This window comes from Parus major, chromosome 2, assembly GCF_001522545.3.
Source record: "Parus major isolate Abel chromosome 2, Parus_major1.1, whole genome shotgun sequence".
Classification (NCBI taxonomy): Eukaryota; Metazoa; Chordata; class Aves; order Passeriformes; family Paridae; genus Parus; species Parus major.
In genome coordinates this window covers 40,597,045-40,624,143 of record NC_031769.1, presented here as the reverse complement: position 1 = coordinate 40,624,143, position 27,099 = coordinate 40,597,045, and the positions used below count along the sequence as shown (strand labels likewise).

Below are 27,099 nucleotides of genomic sequence, written 5' to 3'. Positions count from 1 at the left end.
TGAGGTTGTGTCAGGAGTGGTTTAGGTTGGATATTAGAAAAAGGTTCTTCACCCAGAGGGTGGTCAGGCACTGGAACAGGCTCCCCAGGGAAGTGGTCACAGCACCTGACGGTTCAAGAAGCGTTTGGACAGTGCTCCTGGGCACATGGCGTGATCCTTGGGCATGTCCTGTGCAGGGGTAAGGGCTGGACTTGATGATCATTGTGGATGCCTTCCAGCTCAGAATTTTCTGTGATTCTGTGAAAGGTGCCCCGGCGGCCGCTGCGAGGCACCGGGTCAGGCTTTTCATACACGGAACAAGCGCGTTATTACAAGCAGCGACATCCACAATCCCTGCATTTGGCAACGAAGGCAGCCCCGGGCTCTCGCTGCCAGCCGTGCCCGTCGCTGGCGGTGCAGGGCAGCCCTACCCAGCGGGAGGGGCGGCTGCCCGGCGGTGTCGGGGGTATTGATAGCGGCCCGGGCGATGCCGAGGGTATTTATAGCGGCCCGGGCGATGCCGAGGGTATTTATAGCTGCCCGGCGGTGCCGAGGGTATTGATAGCGGCGCGGAGGCTGCGGCAGCGGCCAGGGCGCAGCGGGAGCGGCCCCCGCTCCTCTCCGGTGCCAGCGCGACGCCGAGATGGAGGGTAAAGGCTGGGGACACCGCCGCCTTGTCCCTCCTCTGTCCCCGCTCCGGCCGGGCTGCGGGCGGGGGAGCTCGGACAAGGCTGGCAGGAGGGAAGAGGCTCGCTCTCTGCCCCGCTCGGGGTTTTCAGCACTTTCCTCGTCTTGCGGGGGCTCCCGCAGCCTCCCCATCTCGGGTATCCCCGGGCTTGGCGAGGAGAGGGGCCTCGGGGCAAGGGGAAAGAGGCAGGGGCGGTTCGCAGGTGTGGGATCTCCCCGTAACCTCCTTCTGTTTACAGCGCAGCAGTAGCACAGCCAGGATGGCTTAATAAGGTATAGACTTTGCAACAGTTGTCATAAAAACAGAGCAGTGTTTTTTTTGTTGAAATAAGTGGTCTTTAAAGAGGGGTGCCTTTAATATAAATGTTTAATCTTTTTCATCAGGCACCAGAGTGATGGTGATATATAGCAGTATAGCGATTTGCGTTGGAACAAAAGGTCTCAGTGAGGGAGAAATTAATCCTGTTTTTTAAATGTGTTATTAAGTTCTTTATCCTCATGGAGAGGAAGGACTTGCATCATTGATGAAAAGTGAAAGTTGACCATATGTTTATGAAAGTTGGGACTGTGGATGAACTATGAGCTGCCAGAGGAGCTTAGAAAGTGCAGAAGTAAAATTTGCAAGGTTAAGAAATGAGGAAGTCCTTAGTGTTGTGAATGGAAGCTGATTGCTGAGTCAGAAAATAGTAAAAGTGTTTGCAGATGGCTCTCCCCCTCTCCCACAGGATCAATATTCTTGATAACAGCTTCTTCATTTATCTCAAATTGTGACTCTTTTATGAAAACCATCAAAAAAGAGCACTAATAAGTTTCTTTTATATTTTGTCCTAAACATGGATGAAACAGTGAAAAAGCTTTTATTCCCAGCTTGAGAAGTCTCTTCTTTCGTTTGTGGGTCATCCAAATTATTAGCACTAATTTGGTTAAAAAAAAATCTCTGAACAGAACCATATATTTGAAAGGAAACTGCAGAAACTTAATATTTGAAGAGCAGTGGATCCCTTTTTTTTTATTTGATGTAAATTGAATGAACATTATAAAGTTACATGGTGGTTCTGGTGTGTAGTAAATATGTTCTGGTGCCTGTAGTAGTTTCAGACTGCACTGTAAGGACAGCTGTACTATGTGAGTAGCAGGAGCAGTACTGTAGGAGTGACAGCAGCTCCCAAAGTCATTTGCTTCAGATGCAGCTTATTTTTATATCCTCTGCCAAAACAGCAACACAGGTACGCTTACAGCAGTCACTAAGACTGAGATCCTGGTGGCTTAGCTGGGTAGTAGTGTTCTTGTTTAAATATCACCTGTTGTATGCTACCAAAAACCCTAATTTTCTTCCAAAACTGTTGGCTTGTGCTGGTAAGCCAGAATGTGTCTAATGGTAATGTGATCTCTACCCTTGTTGCTGCAGTTTTCCAGTCTCTCTACCTTATTCATGAGTAGCATCTGTTATTTCTTTGCACTTTCCCTCTCATGAGGGATTCTTTACTCGCACAGACCTCTCTTTCCTTTGTCTTTGGTGATTTTCTGCGTTATCTGCCAGGTTCTATCTGGCCAATGAGCTTTTCTGAAGTGAGATGCTGAATGAAGTTAGGCTACATTGTAGCCTTCTCTATAAGGTCAAGTTATTGTAGAAATTTAGCTCTGTGGCTCTTGAGGTTTTACAACTTTTCTGCCTGCTGAAATATTTATTTTTTTTCATAAGCAAATGTGAGTCCATTGTTAAAACTAGACCTTCTGGGCTGATCAGTGCAGCTTCTCACTGATATTATGGGCTCTTATCTTTTAAAGTCCTATTGGAAAGCAACTGGGAGAGAGACTGAAGGCACCTGCCTGTTGCAGCACTAGCATTGTGCTTGCTTTGCACAGCTGGAGCAGCTGCCAAAGTGGAGTGGAGATTTGAATGTGCAGAGTTAACACCTGCAGTAGCTGCTGTGGTGAGCACAGTGGGAGCTCTGAGGGGTGACACTCTGGGTTCTTTTCCTTGTTTTCTGTTTTTGGGTCTTTATTTTTTTTTTTCCTTTTCTTTTATATACCCCCTCAATGTAACTGAAAGTGACCACTTGAATTTCATCTTGTTGGCTGCTAGTTGAGCCTAATTTCTCTCAGACATCACCACTGTACATAAGAGAAGCCTTAATGACTATGCAGGCATGAATAAGATTTTTTTTCCCTATGCTTCCATTCACACAAAAGACAGGAAAATCCCATTAATGAAAGGGGGCCAAGTTGTAAATTCCTACTCCTAGCTGCAGAAAGGGATCTTCACTTCATATATACCTCAGACATTTGGCATCAGGGTAGTTTTCCAAGGTTGATTTGGCATGGAGAAGGCTCAGAAAATTCCACATTTGGAGAAAAAAAAAAATAGGTGAGCAGTTTTCTTGTGGGGCATAATAATGAGTGTGTTAAGCAGAGTTTCAAGGAGGTTCCTAGCTCATCAACAGAATCAGAGCTGGCAATCACAAGAGGAAGTGAGCAGCCAACATTTGTGCAATTTGCTGCTTTTTAACTTCGGAATTGCTGGTGACTCAGTGTGTATTTGGTATGAATGGGGAGTTACGTGGTTTTATGCCACCCTCAGACTGGGGAGATGAGCTGGCAAACATTTCGTGTAAGGTGTTGCCATGTTGCCATCTCAAACAGCTGAAATGTGAAGCGTGGTAAAACACCTTGGAAGTCAGGCAGACTTTAAGGCGCTGGTAATGTGACACTCAGGTTAGTATTTTGGTCTGAGCAGGGGGATAGGATCTCTCCCGTGTCTTAAAATCTGATCTGATAAAAGAGGTACTCAGATCTTTTCTAATATCACTTCATCAGAGGAAGGGAGACATCACTTTGCAAGAAACGAAGCTTGCATCAAATAAAGCCATTCTGTGTGAGTGCATTCATAGTGCTTTAAAATTAATAAGAATTTTCTTGGCAGTTAATGAACATTTAGTGAAGAAGCTTAATTTGACATTTGAGAAGTTCAGTAAATAATTTTTCTTTCTTGATTAAGGCATCTTCTAAACTATCACTTATACTACCAAGAATTGTCACTTTTTAATGCATTACAAGATCTTGTTGCATACTGATTCAGCTATAATTGCCTATTAAACTGTTTAGATCTCATGTGCCTTAATTTCCCTGCTCTTGACTATTTTAAGCTGCTTGCTTCTTTAAAGATCATTTATATTTACATAAGCATTTATTACGTATTTAAAACAGAAAAAATGGGCATGCTGAAGTACATGTCTTTGTATTTCTGACTTCCCCTCACTCTGTGGTCCAATTTGAGATAGTTTTTTATGCTCTTCCCAGATGTTTGCAGAAACTATCTCTTCAAGCTTTGCAAAAATCAGAAGTTAAAATTTCTTATGGCCTTTCTTGCTTTGTCTTGTGTCACAAACTGCAGAGGTAGTAGGAGGCACTTTTTGGTAAACCATTGATATGTCCAGGATACTCAGAAGGACATGGCTAAATGTGGGCCTTGTTTCACCTTTTGTTTTTCCATCTGTGCACACAAGTAATCTTATTTTAGCATTACATGTGCAATGAGGGAATAATAAATTGAAAAGGCAAATTGTTATTGCTTTGTAGCGTGTCAGTTGTGTTTTTTTTCTGTTGATAATTATTGTCAGACCTCATCTAAGGGTAATAAAAGGTGTCTTTGATCTGATCCAAATGTGTGTATTTACATCTCTGTTATCATTTCTTGTGTGTATGTGACCTTTATATTTTTATTGGAAAACTTGTCAAGTGTCAGCAAATAGAATTATCTTTCAAAGTAAAAGCCACTGGACCAGAAGCTTTTCAGTACAATGCATATCATGAGAAAGGTGGTTCTTAGTTCACAGGTCTACATGGTCTTTTGTCAGCAAAGTAGCAATGACTCTACGAAGTAGTTGGTTAAATCCAGATAATTTGGAAAAGCTCGTGTCTCTAAAGCTTAGCTATCTCTGCCCTTTGTCACATCTCATCTCATGTATGCTGAAAAGCCTTATGAATATGATCTTATCCATTGGCAAATGTCAGGGTTTCAGCAAGAAAGATTGTCTTTAAGTGGCTTGGCATCTCTCTGCTGGTTACACGGCAAGACAGCTTGCAGGGTCTCATTGAGCTGCTTAAACCAATTTTTTGCAAGCAGCCTTCTCCATTGTTCAGGGATTATTGAGCCCTCTTTGGGGCCAGTATATCACATCAAAAAGCTCTGGCACCAAGCCTGAAGGGGAAAGAGCAAGTGACAAATGCTATATGTACCTGGCATTTGGTTGCAGGGCTAATGCTGAGGTCAAATGACTGATTTAAGTTTTGGCATGGTCCTAACAAAATAAGTATCCATTTTTTGCCTTCTATAGAGGAAAATGGAAGACCTGGGTGCAGTCAGGCTACAGGCAGTGTAGTGGCTCTGTTTGAGTGTATTTCAGCTTGCCATTGCTGAGCCCTAGAGTGCACAGTAGGATCAGATCTGTGCTTCCACCGGGCACCATTCAGACTGATGCTCTAGAAAAAGACTGCTAGTGTCTTCTGCTGGCACCTGCCAGTGCCATACAGCAGCCTGGCCTCTTGCAGCTCAGGAGAGCTTTCCCAAAATTGGTAAACCCATGGCAGGCACAACTTGAAATGGTGTGTCCAGAGCCCCTCTGGGTCCCTCATCTGTGTGACTGATCACTGCTGATGTTACCGGCAGCGTTGTAAGAGCCTGGGCAATGCAACTTGCTCCGTTTAGAAAGTGCATTGAGCTGCTTTAAACTACTTTAACATTGAACTGATAGGCTAATAAATTATTAATATCTATTTAGGAACTAGTTCAGAGAACCTAGTGGGCTGGAAAGTTACATCCTGATTAGCTATGCACTAGCTTCCCCATGTTGGTAAATAAGGGCGTATCTCAAAGCTGTGTTGTGGACATGAGTTATTGAATGGAAATTGGAAATCCTTTGTAGGAAGCAGAAAATATGGAAGTGTTTATGGTATGAAAAAGTGAGATGAAAAGCCTTGTTTTGACTGTAACTTGAATGTGCAGGTAAAACTTCCTAAACTGAAATTTAGACTTATCATCTATTTCTACATTTTAACTTGCATTGAATCCCATAAAACTCAGTTTTAGTAAATTACTGCCTGCTTAGTTGATTTTTGAAAGACTGGAGTTAAAATTGGTTTTATATTATGATTAAAAATATAGCTCTTGCATGAAATTGCAGCCTGTCAGGAACACTTTTAAAACAAGATGCAGAACTTCCATTTGGAAAAAAATCTATTTGTGTTTTTCATTAAATCTTTTTTTTTTTTTTTTCCACTGGGAACCAGAAAAATCTCGGGGATTCTGTATGTTCTGTGTGGGTCACACTTGGCCTCCTAAAGTTAAATTTGCTATCCCATGCACAGTGCTTTTGAATGACTTGAATGTTGAAGATTCAGTTACTTTCTCACTGAAAAAAGAATGTTCATTAGATATTCATCATCAACACACAACTTTTAATTAAAATAAAAAGAGTTTGGTTTCTCAGATACTTCCTACACTGCTAGCAGGTGTTAAGAGTTAGAAGATGTGAGAAAGGATCTCACTGGGGTCAGGGAGTTGCAATTTCCGTTTCATAGTTGGCATTTGCCATATCTCAGTTTTGCATCAAGGTGAATTCTGATTCTCCTCAGCCTTTCTTCCTAATTAGAAATGTTACAGCACGAATCATTCCTGCACACACTATTTAGGGCATTGCAGAGTTGTTATGAAAAATTAACATCAGTTTCTGAGGACTGGCTGGATAAAAATTTCTGAATCTTATTTTTTAGCTTTTACCTGCCTTTTTTTTTTTTTTTTTTTTTAAGCAAATCCTGCCTGGGACCGTACAACATGACATGTTGTGAACATTCAGCTAGGAAGCGTGCCCCCTCAGAACTCAGGAAATCCCTCTGAAAGCAGGACCTCTGTCCTAGCATGGTCCTCTCATTCTCTCTCAGATACTCATTTCTGGGTCTCCTCTCCTCATTTCATTCTCCCAACCTTTCCTTTAGGAAAGGGAAATTCAGGTGTGGGAAGGAGAGTAGGACCCATTCGTTGTGCTGCTACTGTTCAGTGCTAGCAGTGTGTTCAATGAGTCTATTCAGGGATTTTGGAGCCCAGACACAAGCACTTTTGTTTTCCTTGGGTCCTTCTCTATAAAGGTCACATTTGTCTTTTCACAGTCAGAGGATTCCTGTGTGGGGGTGGCTGTTGCAGACCTTCTGAGGGGGAGCACCCAACTTGTTCTCTGTCCACATGCCTGGTCCATAAATCAAAACAACAATATGTAATATAGGGGGAATTGCATAAGCCCTACCATACCCATGCCTACTTCTGTTTTTTCATATGGACAGTTTTCTAGGACAACGAGTAATTTTATATACTGGATTTTAAGAAAACTGCATTTCCTTTACTTGGAGACAGGCCTGTGAAATTAGTTTATGAAGAAACAATGTATTTTTGCCTTAAGACTGGACTGGCTTTACTTTATTCGTATGTACAGAAAGCAGTGATTAAAGAAACAGAAGTGGCTTTAAAGATTATTTATACCAAGGGACTCAAATAGCTGTATAGTGTGGGACAAGTATGTGTTTTAATGCTTTGATACATGATATGGCACCACAGTAATTTATTAAACATGGTGGAATGGAGTCTTGAAGCTTATTTTCTTTAACTGGACACACTAAAAGAAGACACATGACCATACAGAATGAGAAATTTAATTTCTTTTTTCTGATTGATGCTGGTGATTACTTCTGCATTTGTTACAAAGCATAAATAGGCCTTTGGTCAAAGCCAGGTTTTTGCATTCCCTTGAATAGTCAGTGGTGCTAATACAGGATTTGGCTCTGGCATTTGAGCACAACCTACTCTTTCACAAGAACCCCTTTCTGTTTCCTCATTTGCCTTGCAAGCAGTAAATCTTTCTGGTCATGCTACTTTCCCAAATATTGTTAGAAGTACAATGCTTCAGTTTCTTTTTGTAGTGCAAGGATTTAGCAGTCAAATATGTAAACACAGATGAAGTTTTTAAAATATATGGTAGTACTTACATAAAGATATAGAAACATCTGAAAAAATGTTTCTTTTTTTTTCTGTACATTATTCCAGCTCCAATTAATTTATGTTTGCTGCTGGGGAAATAATATTGATCATAAAAATGAAATGCTGGTTGGAAATACTTAGGCTTCTGTAATAGAATATTTCTTTCAGGATGAAATATGAGAATTATGTACTTGATTTTGCTGCTGCTGAAGCCAGTGGCTGAATGCCCAATTGCCTTCAACTGGAGCAGAATTGAGTCTTCTCTTTTGCAGAAGAGTATCTTAAACAGTCAGTAATTCTTAATCTCTGTGTTAAAGCACTTCCATTTGTTAAGTTTTTAGCTCTCTTTCAAGCCTGGAGCCATTTGGCTGAAATAGTATTTGATGTATTTTCTGGAAGTCTGTTTTCTGAGTCTGCTTCAGAGTGTGTTTCTGTATTCTCAAATAGGAAAGAACATATTTATTACAGTCACATCTCTAGATGGTTTCCCTATCATATTTGAAAACAAATGATGTGTATGTGACTAGATGCCGTTTCTATGGAGTGGGCTTTCCCACTTCAAAGAAGGTGATGTTCCTTTAGTGCAATCAGGTGTGTTTGAGACATATAAAAGGCCCAAAATTTTTGTAAAATGATGTGAGCATCTGATGAATGATTTTATTTTTATTTTTTTTTATAAGAGACAACATGCATTGTCAGCATAGTGTGTGTTTCTTAGCTTGGATGCTGAGCTCTGAGAATGTGTTAAAGGCATCTGTTTAACTGTGACATAGAAAGTGAACCTGGAATCTTTCTGGATGTTCACTTCTAAAGCATAATAAATTGTTCATTGGCCTCTTATAAAAAATGTGATAAAAATAAAAAAATGTTCTAGAATTTCAGAGGTTTATAATCTACTTAATTTTCCTCTTCAGTGTTTTACTGCAAGTGGAAACACATTAATTTTTTGATAGAGAAGAGTTTGGTCATCTCATAAGACCTGCAGAAGTCAGACAATTACAAGTAGAAGATTAAGTATCATCAGTTGCAGAAAGACCAAGAGGTATGAGAAGGGTGGATGTATCCAGTAGTGGTTTCCAAAACCTGAAGACTACCTCAGAAAAATATTTGTGCTTGGGGCTTGATTTAGCACCTGATTGTGAAGTAATTGTTTCTGCTAATTTCAATGGTTTTATGGTATATTCCAGGGAAGAATTTGCAACAAATTCAGATTGAAATTATAAGTGATAGCCAAAAAATTATTGAGGACGTGGTAAATAATTGCAAGGAGTATTATTACATGAAATAAAATATGGGCAAAGTTACAAACATTTTGCTGCAGCATTAAGACTGTTGCAATGAACGCTGTCTTCATCCCTTCCTTCTAACCTCTCTGCTTTGCCTTTCTTTCATAGACTGTGCTCAAGTTCCAAAGCAGATGTGGGGACTAGGGGTAGACCATCACCCATTTCCCAGATCATATCTTCCTCCTCAGGATCCACAAAGCATCCTAGGCAGACAGTAAAACTGTGTGTAGAGGTGAGCAGGCCTGCTTCAAACAGGAAGCTCTTAGAGCTATGACTCAGTTCCCTGAAGACCTGGTAGAAAAAGTAGTGTAAAGTTCTGCTTTTGCAGAATTCCTGTAAAAAGATCATTGTAAGGTCATGGAAGTACTAGATCTTATCTCTAAGCAAAAGTAACAGGAATAGGGCTGAGGGAGTTAGCAATAGAAAGCTTTTTCACAACTCTGCTTCTAACAGACACCTGGGAGTTTGAAGAACAAAAAACCCCAAACCAATCCACCAAACTACAACAAAAATACCCCAAGCAAACAAACAAACAACAAAAGGAGTTTAAGAGTTAGTGAGTTCTCTTGCTCTGCCATCTACTCTGCTTGTAACCAAAGGAAGTATCAATATCTGTGCTCTGCAATAGATACTAATCTCCCACATAGTTTTTTTCTTTAGATACTGTCTTCTTTTTTGTAGAAACAAAACACCTTTGGTGTTCATAAAGATCATAGACTCTCCAGGTGATGTTAGGTTGAAATTCTTTTTTTGTGTTTGTGTTAAACTCTGAATAGTACTAAAGGCAGCTATTTATGCATAAAATAACTGAGTCTCAACACAGTTAGTCTCTGTTCTCTCTGCCCAAAGCCCTGATACCTTCCATTTCCCAATAATACCCAGGGTTTTAAATCTTGTAAAGTTGACCTACTAGCTTGTGTTTCCAGAGATAAACATCTAAGACTTTTTCAAAGCTGCAGTTTCTTTACAGTGCCTCTCCTGTGGTGTGCTGGAAAGTATGATGAGAATTGACATTTTTAATGTCTGTGATTTTCCCTCTTTGCCTGTTGAAGATTTAATACTGTTTGCCTGCTTGTTCTCCATCTGTCCAGTAAGAACATTTATGACTTTCCTATAACAATGGGCTGAAGGCTACTTTGTTCAGAAAAATTTATTATGCTGCCCATTTGGATTAAAAATAGAAGTAATTTCACAAATGAAAGGCAGGGGGTCATTTTTGTTGGCAAAGTATTATGAGAAGTGTGAGGTGCCATATCATGTTAGAATTTTATCTTGTTTGACTTATCTCTCCCGATAAGTCAAAGTGAACTGAATAGCTTCTCTGAGTCACCAGAAAATAAAAGCTCATGGGATTAGTAGGGTTTCTTTCAATCTAAGCACCTTGAAATGATACACATTTCTAAGCAGTGTTGTTGTTCTTCTGTGTCCTCCTGTGCATGAGGAGCTGTAATTATGATAAGCATGATGGATGTGTCAGACTGAAGTGCCTGGCAGTCCTCTGGAAATTCAGCTCCTTATACCTGTGAAAGAGCCACCTGTCTTTTCTACTTTGTAAGTGGAGCAAAAAGTAAAGCAGTAAGATAAAGCTGTTTTAGGCATAGAACTTTCTCCGTACATCCCAGCCTTGCACCATCCTCACTCTAAATGAAGACAACCCATGGTGGCAGTGTGCTGCCTGGCTTTACAGATCTTAGTTATTCTAAAGCAGGATCAGTGAACAGATACTGCCTGTAACCCAGATAATTTGGCTACCGCAGTTACCGCTTCTCCTTTCAGCACGGTTCTGTTTCAAATATCTACTCCCTTGATATCTCCAAATGTCTCAATTTCATCTTCATCCTCATGCTGATGAAAACCAGAGTCCTGATCTTGCAGTATGAAATCAATACATGAAAGAGATACGTACTTGCCGCTGTTGGCCAGTGTCTTACAAGTGTCTTGGATGAGCTCTCAGGGGTGGTGTAAAGGAGGAAGTAAAAACGTGTTCATGGAACACATCAGGAGAGCATGTCTTGCGGGTAAATGTGAGGGAGGGGAAAGAGATCATCACTGGATCTCTCTCCAAGGAATAAACAAGATCATCTGCCCAGCAGATTATTGTAATTAGTGGCTGAGGGCACGTAACAGAGTAAAGGCAGAAAGAAGTACAGGAATGTTACATCAAAAGGTTTTATTTTCATGGAGTGTGGGTCAGTGAAGCACTGCAAAGGATGTGGAAGACTCTGAGAAAGAAGATTGGCTGGTGGGAAGGAGTTAAGCATAAAGATACAGGAAACAAAGCTGAGAGTTATTTCATGAAAAAGTGGGAGCAGAGAGATGGCTTGTGGAGGGAAACATTTTCAGCTAAGAAAAAAAGCCCATTATCTTTCTCTGTATTTCTATTTATACAGCTGTAACATGTTCTAAGCCAGAACTCTATTTTCCTCTGTGTTTGGAAGGTCCCTTGCATGCTTTTGTATGTTAGAGAAAGCAGTAGATACAGTACAAGTAGGCTATTATTGTCTACAGAATAACAGTCTATGTTTGAAGTAATGTGTTGGGGTTTTTTTGTTTTTGTTCTGTAAAGGTTCTTCCACCAAAATCTAGGATTTTTGTACAGATAAAAAGTCTATGTGAGTTTTTTCTTAAGTTGACTAAATCTCCAGAAGTGAAATAATATTTTTTTAGTTTATTATTTATTTATCCTTGTTTTTAATGATGAGTTCTTTCTCTTACAGTTGGTGTTTGCAAGCAGGAGATTCTCCAGAAGAAGAATGCTGTTTTGGTGGATGGGGTCATTCTAAATGGTCCAATAATGGACTCAAAAGCAGGAGAGAAGTTTGTGGAAGAGGCCTGTCAGATTATAATGGAAGAAGTTGTCCAGAAAGCGGATGATGTAACAGAAAAGGTAAAGCCATAGAGAGTTGTTGAGACTTTGTAGTGAAGATGATGAACAATAAATCAATTTTTTATAAGCTGTATTTTATTGCACTCTAAGTAGCCTCAAAATTACTTCTAGTCTGTACTTGGCGTCAAAATAAAATACAGCCTTACAAATTAATAAAGAATGTATTATGAAACCTTCCAATAGCATAATTAGCATACATATCTGCCAGAAAATGATGGTGTTTTTTTATCTCAGAGTACAAAGGTCATTTTCTTTGAGATCTCAAATGTCTGTAGTGTTTTTCATGTTTGAAGTGGGGTTGAGTTACTTGTTTGCTCCCAAGGGGTAAGGAAGAAAGTGGGTGTGGTACCACCTTGAAAGGGCAATATTAGAAGGTTGCTGTGGGTTCTGCAGAAAGCTATATGGGAAGAGGTCCTGCAAATAAACCATGCTTGCCTTTGGGCATGCACTGCTTGCTCCCAGCCCTTGGCAGAATAGCATCTGAAAGTGCTGTGATTACAAATCCTTAGCTAAGAACTCTGCAGGCCTCTTTCTTCTGCCTTTCAGCATTTCCCACTCTAATGTTTATGGTTGAGTGTTGCCTGAGACACGATAGAACCAGCACCCCATGAGGCCAGTTCACTGGATATATTTTCCTGTGGCACACTGCCTTGCCATGGGAAGTTTTGCGAAAGCGGTGCTGAATGGGGTGATTACTTTGTACCTCTATAATCTCTTGCTCCTGGCTAAGCCGTTCACTGGTGGTGTCTGCCCTGCTCCCCGTCACTAGGTCTGTGAATGGCAAGCCCCTGAAAAACTTAAGCAGATTCTTGACCTGGAAATGAGGGACACTGGAGAATGTCATCAGAAGATCCTGCAGCTCTGCCGTGATGTTATAAAATACAGCGTCAAAACCAGTAAGAATGGGGTTTTAAGCACAGCTGCTCTGCATGCTTAGAGGAGATAATGTTTACAAAGCTCTGTCACCTTTCAGGGAACTGAGTGTGAATTTTTGTTTCCCTCCTGCCTATACAAGTGTGCAAACAGTTGTTTGACTGAATTCTGGTCACCACTGGTTTGACTGAAATATGTAAAAATGGAAAACTAATCAAAAAACAATTAACGTGATGCCATTCGCATTAATAGTAGATTCTGTCACCTTGAAGTCCTGGGAAAGTCACCTAGACAAATGGTATAGCAGTCTAGCAAAATAAGCAGGAGAAGGTCCTTTTTGTGCGATTTCCTGCTGTCTGAGTGATGAGATTTGGAGTCACCATCATTGCCTGCATATGTTCTTAGTGATGATTACCCTCCACTTATTATTGTTCTATTTGAGCAATACTCTTGTAGGGTGTTAATTTGCTGATAGGCAGTAATTCCTGTTCCAGACACCATGAGAAGAGAGCCTGCAGTGTTTCAGAGACAGTATGCCACAGCTCTGCAGGATTAGTTCTCTACAGCTAACCTTTCTGCAGCATGTGCAGGATAATTCAGTCTTGGTAAAAAGAGATGAACAACATCTGTTCAGGAAACAGCACTGTGAATCAGTAGCTCAGGATTTCAGATGTTGTAGGGCTTAGACTGTATTTTGGTAAGTAAGAAAGAACATTTGATATAGTTAGTTGTGCATTTCTGGGCTGCGTTCCCTGCTATAGTCACAGTTGCTGCAGAGTAAAACTGTAAAATAATTTTGAGAGGGAACTTATACCTTTGAAAACCATAAAGAGTAGTGATACTGATCTGCAGGGGTAGAGTAATAATAATATGCAGATATAATTACTGAGTTACTGGAAGATGTTCTGTTTATCTTACTTTTGCAAATTGACTTTAGATTATAATTTGTTACACTATGTCACCTTAGAAAGGATGTTGTAAATAAAAATATGCTGTGCAAATAGTCTTGGAATATAGACATTTATTGAAGCCCTACATATAATATAAATGGAGGCATACTGTTTATCTGGTTTTGCATGTAAAAATGCTGTGCTATGGATTAAAATTTAGATGCTGACCCCACTGTTGAGCTGAGTTGTTTTTATAGGTGGCAATAATGTAGGATTTTGTCAAAATTATTTATATCTCAGTGTTTCAAGGCAGGTAAACAAATTCTCTTAACTTTTCATTCATTTTAAGTATGCAGCAAATTTTTCCAAGCTGTTAGAGTGCCTTTCTCTCTGTGTTGAGACTTTGGTGGGAGAAGAAGCACAGCTGCTTGGGATCAGCTGGTTCCTGCATTCTGCTGCTTAGCAAAATTTGGCTGAGCATCAACTGCGGCCTCTTAAAACCCCTTTTTAAAGCCACTATGTATACTCAATTGTCAATCTCTTTTATTTTTTTGATTTATAAGACTTGTGAACCACTCACATTTATTCTGTGTACCACTTGCATTTCTCAAGACATGTTTTGAGGTTTGAAAGTGCTTATTAAATTTGCTTTCAAAGGAATGTCTATCTTTAGGGAAGGACAGCAAATCCAGAGAATACTGAGAGAATGGAGTCAATTGTGGTTTGCAAAAATCAGCATTCAGCTGAGAGGGAGTGTGATGTATTATTTTTTCTGGTATATCCTGTCACTTGCTTTTCATCTCTATTTTCAGATCATCCAAGATTTTTCAATCAGCTGTATGCTGGAATAGATTATTACTCGTTAGTGGCTCGTTTCATTACAGAAGCACTCAACCCCAGTGTGTAAGTGTGGTTCTTTGTCCTCTTGATGATGAATTAACATGTTTCGTGGAAGAACAGCTTTTTTTTGTTTCCTTGCTTCTGATTTCTGTTTTCAGTGCTACAGAAGGGGCAGGAGTTGTGCAAGACATTGGGAAAGAAAACAGGCTGATTCTGATTGGCTGAAGATGGGATTTAAGAGAGAGATTTTTTTTTCCAATGCTATTAAACCTAGACTTTTGCCTTACTTAGTACATAAAAATGAATTAATCAGACTGAACTTAGTTGTCCATTCCTTTGAGGCATTCTGCAGAGAGTTGAATTTAAATGGTTACCTGTCCACTGTTTACTTGCAAATGTAAAGCTGACATTTAAGCATGTGACCTACATTAAGAGCAAACTTGGTGTATTACTTGGAGAATGGAAGTGTCAATGAGATGCTGCCAGAAACGAAGCAATTTCTCTACTGGATCAGATTCATAATGTTTTTAGTTTAGAGTCCTACTGCTGGTGGTGATCAGCTGCTGATAGATTAGACAAAGGTGCAAGAAGCCTTTATCCAGTTTTAGCAATGCTCTGTGCCATGAATTCTGTAGTTTTAATACCAATTATCATTTATTATTTCGCTTTAGATACACATATGAAGTATCCCCTGTGTTTCTGTTGGTGGAAGAAGCAGTCATCAAGAAAATGATTGAGTTCATAGGCTGGGAAGAAGGGGATGGTATATTTAATCCAGGTAGGAACAGTTCAGACCTCAAGCTGTGTCATTATAAACTGTCTAATACCATTAATTCTATGAACATTGGAGTCATATAGAATATTTGAAAATGCATGCAAAAGTGTACTGATACACAAAACTATTTAATCTAGGCTAATCTTATGTGTTTCTAGTAATAATTCAGCAATTCTGACCAGTGAATGAATGAAAACACTTCTAAATTAAAGATAATTATATGTAATTATTTGAAATGAATTATTTGTAGCTGATGTCCTTCCTGACCTTACTAACAATACCAACAGCCTCAATGGAAAGAGTCAACTTAGCTGACAGACAGGGAGCTGATTTATGTGCTAGATGCCAACCCATGGTGCCTGAGGGCATAGACCCGTGAATCCTGCCTATGAACTGTGGGAGCATGAGCTTACATGATCCAAACTCCTTTGAATCTTTATAATTTTATTAAATGTTATGATAAGGCAGGCCAAACAGGTATTTCTTAAGCTGCTTGATAAACCATGTTTTTCAAATGTTCTATAAGGCAGTACTTCAGCCCACTGCACTGAAATAATGAAGTATAATGGCGGTATTTCACAGATTATTCAGATAACAAATAATTGGGTTAGATGTGAAGCTTTTATATCTATTTTGGGGGTGAGAAGAGGAGTTAAATGAGTACATGAGTTTAAACTCCCCCTCCCAAACTGAAACAGTCAGTAATTCTAGCCTACACATGAGTAGTAGAAAAATAAATAAGCTAAAAATCCGTATTTTTAAAAATATATTACTGGTATGTATTTTTTTCATATCAAATTTGATGTGTATTTGTGGTAGAACCCTTACTTTTACAGACAGATTTCTGGCTTAAAACAGTATTCTACTGAGAGAAGATAAATTAATTGTCCTTGTTTTGGTTCTGGTTTTATGTAAAGGTTTTTCTTACTCCTTTGGTTTTGTCCTTCTAGGTGGATAAAACCTGTCCTGAGTGAGTAAAGCTTGCCTAGATCTCACCTTGCAGATCTTTCTATTCCCAGTCACTGTGTTTGTTTTTTGGATTTTTTTTTTTTTTTTCCAAAGACCTTTTTTCTTCCATGGTCCTCTGAGGTCTGCTTTCCCAAGGATCTCCAAGGCTCTGAACTTGGTGGAGGCAGCTGGGCTGGCTCTGCTTCAGTGTAGAGGGAAAGGTGCTGTGGCAGAGTGTTCTCTGTCAGGAAGGGCGGTATTATTATTTGGCAGCTCTTATTCCTCAGGAAATATCCCCAAAGAGCATCCAAAAAGGCTCTGTTTCCATGCCTGCTGCAGAAGCCAAGGTTCATTTTATGTATGTAGCCTTCAGGGGAGGAAATAAACTGTGATGGATGCATCACCAGAATGCCTGTGGGGTTCATTTTTCCCTTAATAGGTCAAGCACTCAGATGCAGGAAAGGTACTCATACTGTGGCTAATACAATATTTGTATGTCTCTTTTTGCAGGTGGCTCTGTTTCTAATATGTATGCTATGAACTTAGCAAGGTACAAATTTTGCCCTGAAATAAAGGAGAAAGGGCTTTCAGGTCTGCCAAGACTAGTTCTGTTTGCTTCGGAAGAGGTAAAACAAAAACAAAAGTTTTTGAATTTTATTCCGGTAGCTGCAAAATTATATGATTTACATATCTGATGGGGCACTGGTACAATAATTCTGACATCAGCGTATGATGTGGAATATTGGAGATAAGTGGAGAAGTCTGATGGTAAATTTCCCTTCAGAAGCTCTCTTGCTTTCAGAAAACAAACACAGATGTTCCTGCTTTGAAAACTGCTGATATAAGAACAGGTTGTACATGGGGCAAACCTGAAGCAGAATGCATGTGCTGTGTTGTGGAGGTCTGCAGCATCTGATTTCCCACAGCATTAAGTCTAGCAGGAACTGTAGGTAGGTTTTAGATGTCAAAGGGTTTTTTCTGCATGTTTAATTTGTACGGAACTGAGTACTTGTGGACCTGTGAGATGGCTCTCTGCAGCTCTCATTTTGCCCTATGTCTGAATACAGATGGTTGTGGTACAGAGTCAAAGCCACCATATGCCTCTCAGAAAAAAAAAAAAAAGCTGGACCTTTAGACATTTTTTCTTTAAATAATTGAAAATACGTGGTCAGTTTTTAAAGTTTTTGAATAATATCAGTCCAAAATGCCTGTGGGAAATTGAGCTACATTCAAACATTTATTCTGAAGGTAGCTTTTGGAGGCATTTTTCTCTTCCCTGTCCCTTCAGTTTTAAGAGTTTATCATTTGAGTAGTGAAGAGTTGTTATTGATTCTGACTCTACTATATAAAGGCTCCCATGGAAGCCTGCACAGAACCTTGTTGTATTAGAAAATGTAGACTTACTAGAATAATTTTAGCTTAGACGTTTATGCTCCGAACAGTTTGCAGTGTAAATAGGAGAGGCTTATTTTGGAGAAGCCTTAGGGATGAAGACATTGTGTGAGTTTTCCAATATAATGAATGTCTTTTGGAACTGAGCCCACATGCCCTAAATAAAGGTGGTTTGATTGTTTTTTTGCCCTACAAAATATATTTTCTTTTTTTTTTTTCCTGAAAAGTTTGTGTATGAGATGACATGACAATTCATAGTTAATCATGTTATATCTTCAAAATACTTAAGGAGGAAAAAATGAGTTTGAAGCAAGTTCCATAAATGCTTTTGAAGTGATGCCCATTAAACTTTTATCATGAAGTAACATTTTATTTTATTGCATGGTTTAACTATAACATATTTTCTTATTCTGAAATAAGCAAACATTTAATTTCATGTCAAAAGAAATTTTAATTGGCTGCCAGAATAAATTAATTTTTATGTCTTTGCTTCATAATGAAGACCCAAGCCATAAAACATAGAGATGATCAGAAAAAATAAATAGGTAAATTATTTGTAAGGCCATGATTTTGATCTCTAATATTTTGTCTGCTTCACACAGCTACATAGTCTTTAGTACTCAATAATCATTTACTGCTTTTAATATGTTTTTTTATGCTTTTAATAGCTAGATAATGTGGCTATTTTCTAAGATCACTAGTGTTTATTCAGTGTTATGAGGGAGGAAATGGGCATATTCATTTATACTTATTTTAGATCCACATGTCCAAGCTACATGACCTTTTGGAAACTTTTGTTGAGATATGCCATACTGAGAATATACGTAAACAGTAGTCCACACTTGAGACAAATACAGAAGTACTGGTGTCATACAATCTTAGGGGTTTTGTTATTGTTTTTGTTTTGAGTCTTAGTTAACATTTTGCACCTTTGAATCACAGAACTGAGGAATCATTTAGGTTGGGCAAAACCTTTAAGGTCATCAGGTTCAACCTTTGACTGATTACCACCTTGTCAACAAGACCATGACACAAAATGCCATGTCTGGTTGTTTCTTAAGCACCTCCAGGGGTGGTGACTCCACCACCTCCCTTCCAATTAAACTTCCAATGTTCAGTCTTTCCTGTGACAAAATTCTTATTGTCCAGCTTGAACCTCCCCTGGCACAGCTTGAGGCTATGTCCTCTCATCCTGTTAGTGGCTGCCTGGGAGAAGAGCCTGACTCCCACCTGGCTACACCCTCTTTTCAGGCAGCTGCAGAGAGCAATACGGTCAGTCCCCTCTGAGCCTCCTTTTCTCTGGACTGAATACCCCAGCTTCCTCACTCACTCCTCATGGGTTTCACTGTCCAGATCCTTCACCAGCTCCATTGCCCTTCTCTGGACCCACTCCAGCCCCTCAATGTCTTTCCTGCAGTGAGGAGCCCAAAACTGAGCACAGGATTTGAGGTGTGGCCTCACCAGTGCCGAGCACAGGGGGCCAATCCCTGCCCTGGTCCTGCTGGCCACACCATTGCTGATACAGGCCAGGATGCCCTTGGCCTTCTTGGGCACCTGGGCACTGCTGTCTCATGTTCAGCTGGATGTCAAGCAGCACTCTCAGGTCCTTGTCCACTGGGCTGTCGCACTACATTAGGAGCAGTGAGAAGAACTCTTTTAGCTGTGTTATCCAAGAGAGCTAAGTTTATTATCTTTGATCTTCATTTATGGACAGGTCCGAGAGGTAAAATCTCACTGGTCGTTGAGCTTACACATCACTATCATTGGTCAAGTGGAACACCACCCCTTGACTGTTTCTTACAAGGAAACAACAAGGATCCCAAACAACACCTGCAAAGATTGTTCTCTTTCTCCAAGGATTGTTTGGATTCTTCCTTATGCTTTCTCAGGCCAGAGTGAGAAGCCTGTGTGACTTAGTTTGACACAGCCTCTGTGTTCCCTACTTGCTTTTTACGTTTAGCATCCACACTTCCCAGCAAGTCTTCCCCAGCCTGTAGTGCTGCATGGGGTTGTTGTGACCCAAGTGCAGGAGCAGGCACTTTGAGTTGTTGAATGTCACCACCTTGGCCTGGCACATCAATCCTGCCTGTTCAGGTTCCTCTGCAAATCCTTACTACCCTCCAGCAGATCAATCTCCCACCTGGCTTAGTGTCATCTGTGAGCTTCCTGAGGTTACACTCAATCCCCTCATCCAAACATCCTTAGTTTTTGTTGGATTTTTTGGTTGATTTTTTTTTAACTGAAGAGGTACCTGGAGAAGCAAACTGTCAACACCCCCCCCCCAACAAAATAAACAAACAAAAAGTAAAACAAAACTTGGAGAAGTTAACAACCTGGGTTTATCTTCATCAAGAATCAGGCAAGAGCACTGGCATGGAGAAGCCATGAGGCTGTAATGAACTGAGTATTGATAATGAGTCAAAAGGCATGACTATTCAAGGCCCTTGTGCCACTTTAGGGCTTGGCTATGGCACTGTGCTGAAACAAAATTATTTTTGCCTTGATTTGCTAAGTTTTTAAGTTTCAGTTTGGCACTTGTCAGGTTGAAAGAGTTGCCTTGCTGCAGAGCAGGGGAATGCACAGACTGTCAATCACTTATGTTATCCGGGGCTATGTATTTTTTGTATGTTCTTGGATAACATAAAGGTGTCTGTTTAATGCATGGCCTGCCCAAGGTCCTCATGTATTCTGCTTGGCCTTCAGGAATAAAAAAAAGCTCCTTGTTCCTGCAAGTAAATGCTTAGATATTTAAAATTGGTGATACACACTGAACACTGGTTTTGCTGCTACATAGTGACTCCTCTTGAGACAGTAGCTGCAGAAGAGTAATTGTTATATCCCATTTTCTGGAGGCATGATTTGTGGCTCTGTAGGAGATAAATACAGTTCTAGTTATAGATATCAGCCCACCTTTTTATTCCCTTTTGCTATCTGAGGTCCCATCTAATCTTTGTTCTGGCACAAGTATGTGTTACATTGATCTGAAGGGTAGAAATCTGATAAGTTTGAGTTAAGTAAGGTTAGAAGAAGATGTGTAAACAGTTGAAATGTACATGCTGATATGAGCAAATTTTTTAGATGAAATGAAACTAAATTCCTCCCCAGTGCAACTTGATCATGAAAGTAATAAAGTGAGAGAACACAACATTAACTTATCATGTTGTCCCCTGTTGAAATTACAGCAGACAAAAATGGGTAATAAAACAATCTCATAATAATGTAATTGCTTTATGCAATTATGTTTCTAGGAAACCTTTTAAAATCAAGAAAATACAAATTTATCTTCTGTTTTAATGAGCACAGTTAGAAAGTACCTTGTCTTTGCAAACAAGATTAGGAAATGAAAACTACATCTAGATATAGGTAAAATACTAAAGCAGCACATCTTAAATGCACCAATGTACCAATTTAATCTTGTGCTCAAAGATGGTAATTTCTTACTACAAATGGCTAAAGATTTAATAAATTGTCCAAACAAACTAAACTGTGAAATACATGGCAAAGAGTAATCTGAACTCACAGTATCTAAGATAGCACTTCTAATCTGGATGTTTTTTTCTCCTTTTTTGGAAAGGGAATTATGTAAAGTTAGTTGGCACTCTTGTGGCTGTAGCTGCTAATTGTTCTTTGGTGCATTTTTTTCTTAAAATGATGCAATACAATTTAGCATAATGGCTTCTAGTAATGAAGAGGGAGAAAGAAATCCTTACATGTTTTCAATTAATATAACTGAAACTCTTTTTTTATCAAAGGAAGCATATTCCAAGTCTGTGTAGTATTATAAGTCTTGTTCTTTTCTGTCTTACTGAAGGACAGAGTTTTCCAAGAAGTACAGAAGTACCTCTGGAGGAAAAATAATGTATCTTGCAGCCTGTTTGTTTTTGTATTTCCTCTTTTCTTCTCTTTTCCTCTACTTTTTGATATAATCTCTCAGGTACTCAAGCCTCTTTTGTCTTTCTTCCAGTCTCTCATACCATTGTTTATAATAAAATATATGATTTACTTTTTGTAAATGATAAGAAATTTGATTGTCTGCTTACTAGTATACTGTATTTGCAGGTCTGCTGCTTTCTCAGTTTGTAGCAATCTAATTACTCTTGGTGATTCATACCTTTCATTTGAAATTAATGGCTAGAAATCAGTGATGGAGGCAACTTCTATTTTAAGTGATTCACTAGTCAGTCAAAAACATCTCCAAACTTCTGCTGAACAACACACAGCCACTTACAATCATTATTACCTTTATTGATGTAATTTGATGTAATGTAAGACTAATTATCCACCTATGTATGTTATTATTCTTGTAACAGTCTAAATGACTGAGCCCTAAAGGCCTTGCAGATGTGTCATGTTACAAATTAATTTTTCTTGAAACTACTCAGTAGCACCAGGTAATGTCTTTGTATGCCTTTGTTTAAAAAGTGGGTGATGGTGGGGGAAACCTCTTTGTCAAGAAGAAAAAGAGCCCTCTGAGATCATCCATCTCATCAAAATAAGCGTGACAAGCTTTAATACCCTTAATATATTCATACCCACACATTAAAATGTTGTACATTTTTCATAATTATGTTCTGCAGTAACTGCGTTTTTGTGAACTCTCAGGAAGAAAATTGAATTAATTAACCACCTGGCTTCACCTCCTGCGTGGAAAGTAACAATTCTAGACATCTTTGCATTTGCTGGTGTATGTGTTATTTTAACCCTTCAGTAATAATGTGTAAAAGAGACAATTTTATTTTTATGTGAAGGGTAGTGATAATCCAAGGGTTGGATGGTCTTGGTTCTGGGAACTGTCTAGTCCTACGGGATGTGGTGTACTCTCAAAAGTGACTCCACTGCTATAAGTGGGCAGTTTTGATGTCTAAATATATTCGGATCAAGAAGGTTACTGTATTTTGAATTCCCAGGCTAATCTTGAAGACAAATTAAGCAAAGATCAGTGTACTCTTGTTCTGGAATAAGACAAAGTAGTATTCTTGTGCTGGAATAACAGTATCCACCGTAGAGCAGGTCCTTATAAAAGTGAATGTCAGAAATATAGTTAGATAAACCATTAATATTTGTTGAAAGTAAAAAAGTTTGTAAAAAGTATACAGTTGTCTGTGGGTTTGAATAGCATTCTCACCTTAGTCATTTTACCACATTCTGATTAAATAAACACCCATTTCTAAAATCCTCTTTTACACTCACTTCACAGGCTTCATAGACTGATGCCCTTTATTCAGTGGAAGGTGTGAAGTGGGCTGCATGTGTCTGTGTACTCATTCAGATACATCTCTGTGATGTGCCCCAGCTAAAACTCTTTGCTAAAATAGTAACTTCATTTTATGAAAAACGGAAACTGGTCTACACTGGAACCTTTTGCAAAATTCACAGTAAAGTCTGAGTCCTGTCTAAGGTCTGCTTGCTTTTACAGTAATTTCTAAGGTTTACATTCATGTGAACTATCTTCACACCATCATGATCTCCAGATCTTTTTGCAGAGATAGGACGTTGAAAGCCTTGCAAATCCCCATTTTACCAGATCTAAAGCTTTGGTAGGTCTTGAGACTTGAGCTTGTCCGTCCTGTGAGCATGGGTTGGCCATGGGTCAGTTTAGGAGAGTATCCTGTCTCTGGAGCATCCTTTCTCTGGCAGTGGTCACCAGCTGTGGATTAGAGAAAGCATACAGAATTGTTACAAGCATAAAGTAGAGGTTTCAAATATACATCCTGACTAAGGGTCCAGTTTCCAAGGAGTGGTGCTTTTGGACTTACAGACCTAATTAATTGCTTCCAGGCTGTTGAGCTAAACAGCCTTTATACCCTTTTCCTTGTTAATTTCCTAACTCTTACATTCATTGATACTTTTGACACAGTTCTATTAAAACATTTTGAAACAATTCATAATTCTTCCCTGATGACACTTCAAAGCTTCTACTTTTCATTCTAATGCAGAGCTACCTCTAAGAAAAGATGTTTGAAATAGAGGTTTTAAATTTCTTTTCTTAAGCTTGCATTTTAAATATGGAACACAATATTTTTTTGGTCTTATTTCCCCCAGTTTTCTGTGTGTGTTAAGTACAAGATGGGCTTTGTGATATATACCTTATTGGTGTGCTTTTTTGTGTTAGAATAAGTTGTTGTCATGGCTGTTAGGTGCTGTTGTACTTGTCACTGTTCCCTATGTTAAGGAATTTGTTTCTTTTGTTTAATTGTGTGTGTACTTTTTTTCTGTGCCTCTCTCACTGACAGTGCCATTACTCCATGAAGAAGGCAGCCTCCTTCCTCGGTATTGGCACAGAGAATGTGTACTTTATCAAAACAGATGAAAGGTAAGAAAGCAAAAGCCATGACTCTGATCTCTGAGCCTTTTTAAAATGCAGTAGTGCTGTACATAACTAACCTATTTGAATGTAACTGAAAAAGTTTTAAATCTGTGTCCCTTAGAGGTAAGATGATACCTGAGGAACTGGAGAAACAAGTCCAGCGGGCCAGGAAAGAGGTGAGAGGGGGAGAGAGAGCATGAAGGAGAGAGGAGCGTATGCAGACCGTGTGCTTGTGTCTGAGTGAAAGAAAGGAAAACTAAGAGTGACCAAAATCTTAAAAACAGGGTAGTTGATATAACAATGTCTTTCTTACAGGTGCAATCTGTTTGCCACAAACTTGTGGAACAAGCCAAGGCTTATGGGTTTCACACTCTTAGAAGGGAGGAAAATTCCACAGGGTGTTTACTGCTAATGAAAGTCCCAAGTACAATGCTGCTCTGAAGTACTTAGCACATTTCTTATAGGATTTCTTTTGCCCTTGATCCTTTTTAAAATGGATGCAGTATGTTTTCCTAAAACGGTTTTCCAGTTAATTACAGCAGCTGTTGCTCTATTGCCTCTGCACTGAGCAAGAACTGTAACATGTGGCTTAGTCTCTAAAACTATCTTACAAGCTTCAAATGCTAAATTCTGTCCTTTCTATTATTCTAGCAAGAGTGCAGAGGTGTGCTTCTTTTCCCTTAGGGACTTTGCCAAGTAGAAAGTCAAAGGCAAGAATTTGGAAAGGCACTGATGTGCGTATTTGGACAACATTAACATAATACGTTCCCACAATCTGTAAGACAGCCTTTACCTATAGTAACATAATTTATTTTAGAGAGCTTGAAGGACTGAATGTGACTTCCAAGAGAATCTTCTTTTGGCTTGGTTAGCTCACCCTACTTCTCACTTCCAGTTTGTGCATCAGAGCAGTAGAATTCAGAGCTAAGCCCTTAGTCCATGATGAGTGAATACAAAACAACTAGTGCAATGTCCATGGCATGAACGAAACCTTCCATGGAATCCTCTCTTGGGAAATCTACCTTTGTAGATAGAAAAATCTACCTTTTGATAGAAAAGCCATGGCAGTCTTGTCTGGTCCTGCACTGGCATGGCCATGACAGCTTTCAGTAAGTTCTGATTTGGATACATTTTCTGCCAAACAGCCATCTCTTATTTGAGTTTCATGCTGGATAGCATAGCTACTGATGCATGGGGGCCCTAGTGACCCAGCAAACTTTCTTGCCTCTTTCTATACTTTGCATTTCCTGAGGAAGACAACCTGTACTTTATTCATTTGAGCAAGCTGTGGTGAAAAAAGGGCTGAAATAACACAAAGCAAGAGGAAGCAGGTTTGCAGGAGAATCAACTCTTTTGCAAAAACAGTGTTCTTGTTTGTTCTTTTAACAATATGTGTAATGGTCATTTGAAAGAAATCTTCTGGCATTTAAGATTTTTTTAAAAAGATCAACCCCAGTAAGGTACTCTGCAATTTAAAAACAAATGTTCTATATTAAAATGCTCTGCTTACAGGAAAACATGATTTCACTTGCATTTTAAAGGAAGTTGCAGGTGTATTGGAAAGTTTGGATTTCATCAGAGCTTCAGTGTGTCTGTCCTTGTTGAAGTGCTACCTTACAACTTTTACAGAAGGACACTTCAGTGAATTACAGTAAATATTCTAATGACTCTAGACAACAGAGGATGTATTTGTTAGTGATTGAAGCACAAAATTATCACTGAATATGAATGGCAAGAGTCTTCTCTTTTTAGAGAATTTAGGCAGGAAGATTAGTTTAACTATATTGTCAGGAGTAATAAAAACTTAATTGCCTTCTTTATGGGAAAAGTGTAATGGTAGTAATTATTGGCATTTGTAGAGATCTGAGATTTGTCCCTGTTGTGCTACAAATTGGTTGCTTAAGAAATTTTGACTCTGATGTAGCTGTGGGAGAAAATTGCTTGTAACACTAAGAGAAAATGGGTGCATTAGATACATCTTTGCCTCACTTGCAAGTGTTCTGTACTCAAGCTTCAGGCTGATTTGTAAATTTGATTAACTATGGTGGTAACTCGTACTCAGAAAAAAATGACAAAGAAGTGAATTGAAGATTGGTAAGTCTTTGTGAATATATGGGGTTAATTTAAATTCATTCCAGTTCAACTTTTCACTGCTTTCGCCATTTGTAAAGAAAACCTAAGCCACAAATAAATCATAATTATGTACCAGTCTAACAGTCCTCTACACTGTAAAGAAGTATAAAACTGTCAGAGTGTAAACGAGAATCAAGCCTGTCTGTCTCTGTAGGTGCTTAAGGTAGCAACACTTTTTTAAAAAAAAACCAAAACCAAAAAGAGATCAGATTTCAGCAAAGTGAAGATAAATGGAAGACTTGTGTGGAGTTAGATCTTTTTGATTTCACTAAAACTCCATTGAGTTACCTCTGCAGACACACTTACATCATCTGGGAGATCTCATTCCCTGAAAATGAACTTCAGTGATCCCAGCTTGTACAATTTAATAACAACTTTAGTGCCTCTTCAGTAAGAGCATTACCATTCTGTAGGCCAGATGCTGAGCCATGCAGAGCAGTTCTTTCAGCGTGCATTTACCAGCAAGTGAGACTGCACAGTCATTGCTCCAGCCGACACCCTCAATTTCATGGAGTTGTTACAGATGCCACCAATTCTTCTCATTGTTGCAGTTTCTGCTCCTATGTAGATCCAACACAGAGATCAAATCAGAGATCAAATCTGCAAGGGTACATGAGCTGGTCTGCTATTAGCTGAAGGGAAGCAAAGATGGACTGCTGTCAGTGGTTGTCTGAGATCTCAACCTGACAAAAGCTTTCCTTATCCCACCTGACTGACCTCAACACCGTCTGAGATTTCCTCTCCTAACATTCAGTTACCATCTACAGCCCTTCTTCTTTCCTAGGCAGGAGTGGGAGCAAGGGAATAGCACAGAGCTGTAGGTCAGGCGTGGGATCAGGCAGAGGTGACTCTGTCATGCTATGTACCGATGTGGCTGAAGGCAAATCACGTTCCCTAGCTGAAGTTTCCTCTTCACTCCTCTTCTGGGGCGTTGTAGAGAACAGTGCAGGTGGAAACCCTAAGGGGATGAGCCCTTTCCTTGCATGGGTAGTCTGCTGGCTGAGCTAATAGCTTTGTTTTATCAGTCAGAATGACAGCAAATATGGTAGTGAGATGTGAAAGACTGATAATTGAA

General features: G+C 39.3%; 1 protein-coding gene across 1 annotated transcript in view; it reads left to right on the top strand.

Annotated features, from left to right (window-relative positions):
* The first annotated feature begins 426 nt into the window (after positions 1–426).
* Positions 427–27,099, top strand: part of GADL1 (glutamate decarboxylase like 1) — an 82,746-nt gene continuing 56,073 nt past the window's right edge. Inside the window, exons 1-8 of the mRNA XM_015649934.3 lie at positions 427–629; positions 11,697–11,866; positions 12,636–12,762; positions 14,442–14,532; positions 15,141–15,247; positions 16,703–16,818; positions 23,818–23,897; positions 24,013–24,067. Of these exons, the coding sequence (XP_015505420.1) occupies positions 623–629; positions 11,697–11,866; positions 12,636–12,762; positions 14,442–14,532; positions 15,141–15,247; positions 16,703–16,818; positions 23,818–23,897; positions 24,013–24,067 (753 nt within the window). The 5' untranslated portion in view covers positions 427–622. The remainder of the gene's footprint in view (positions 630–11,696; positions 11,867–12,635; positions 12,763–14,441; positions 14,533–15,140; positions 15,248–16,702; positions 16,819–23,817; positions 23,898–24,012; positions 24,068–27,099) is intronic.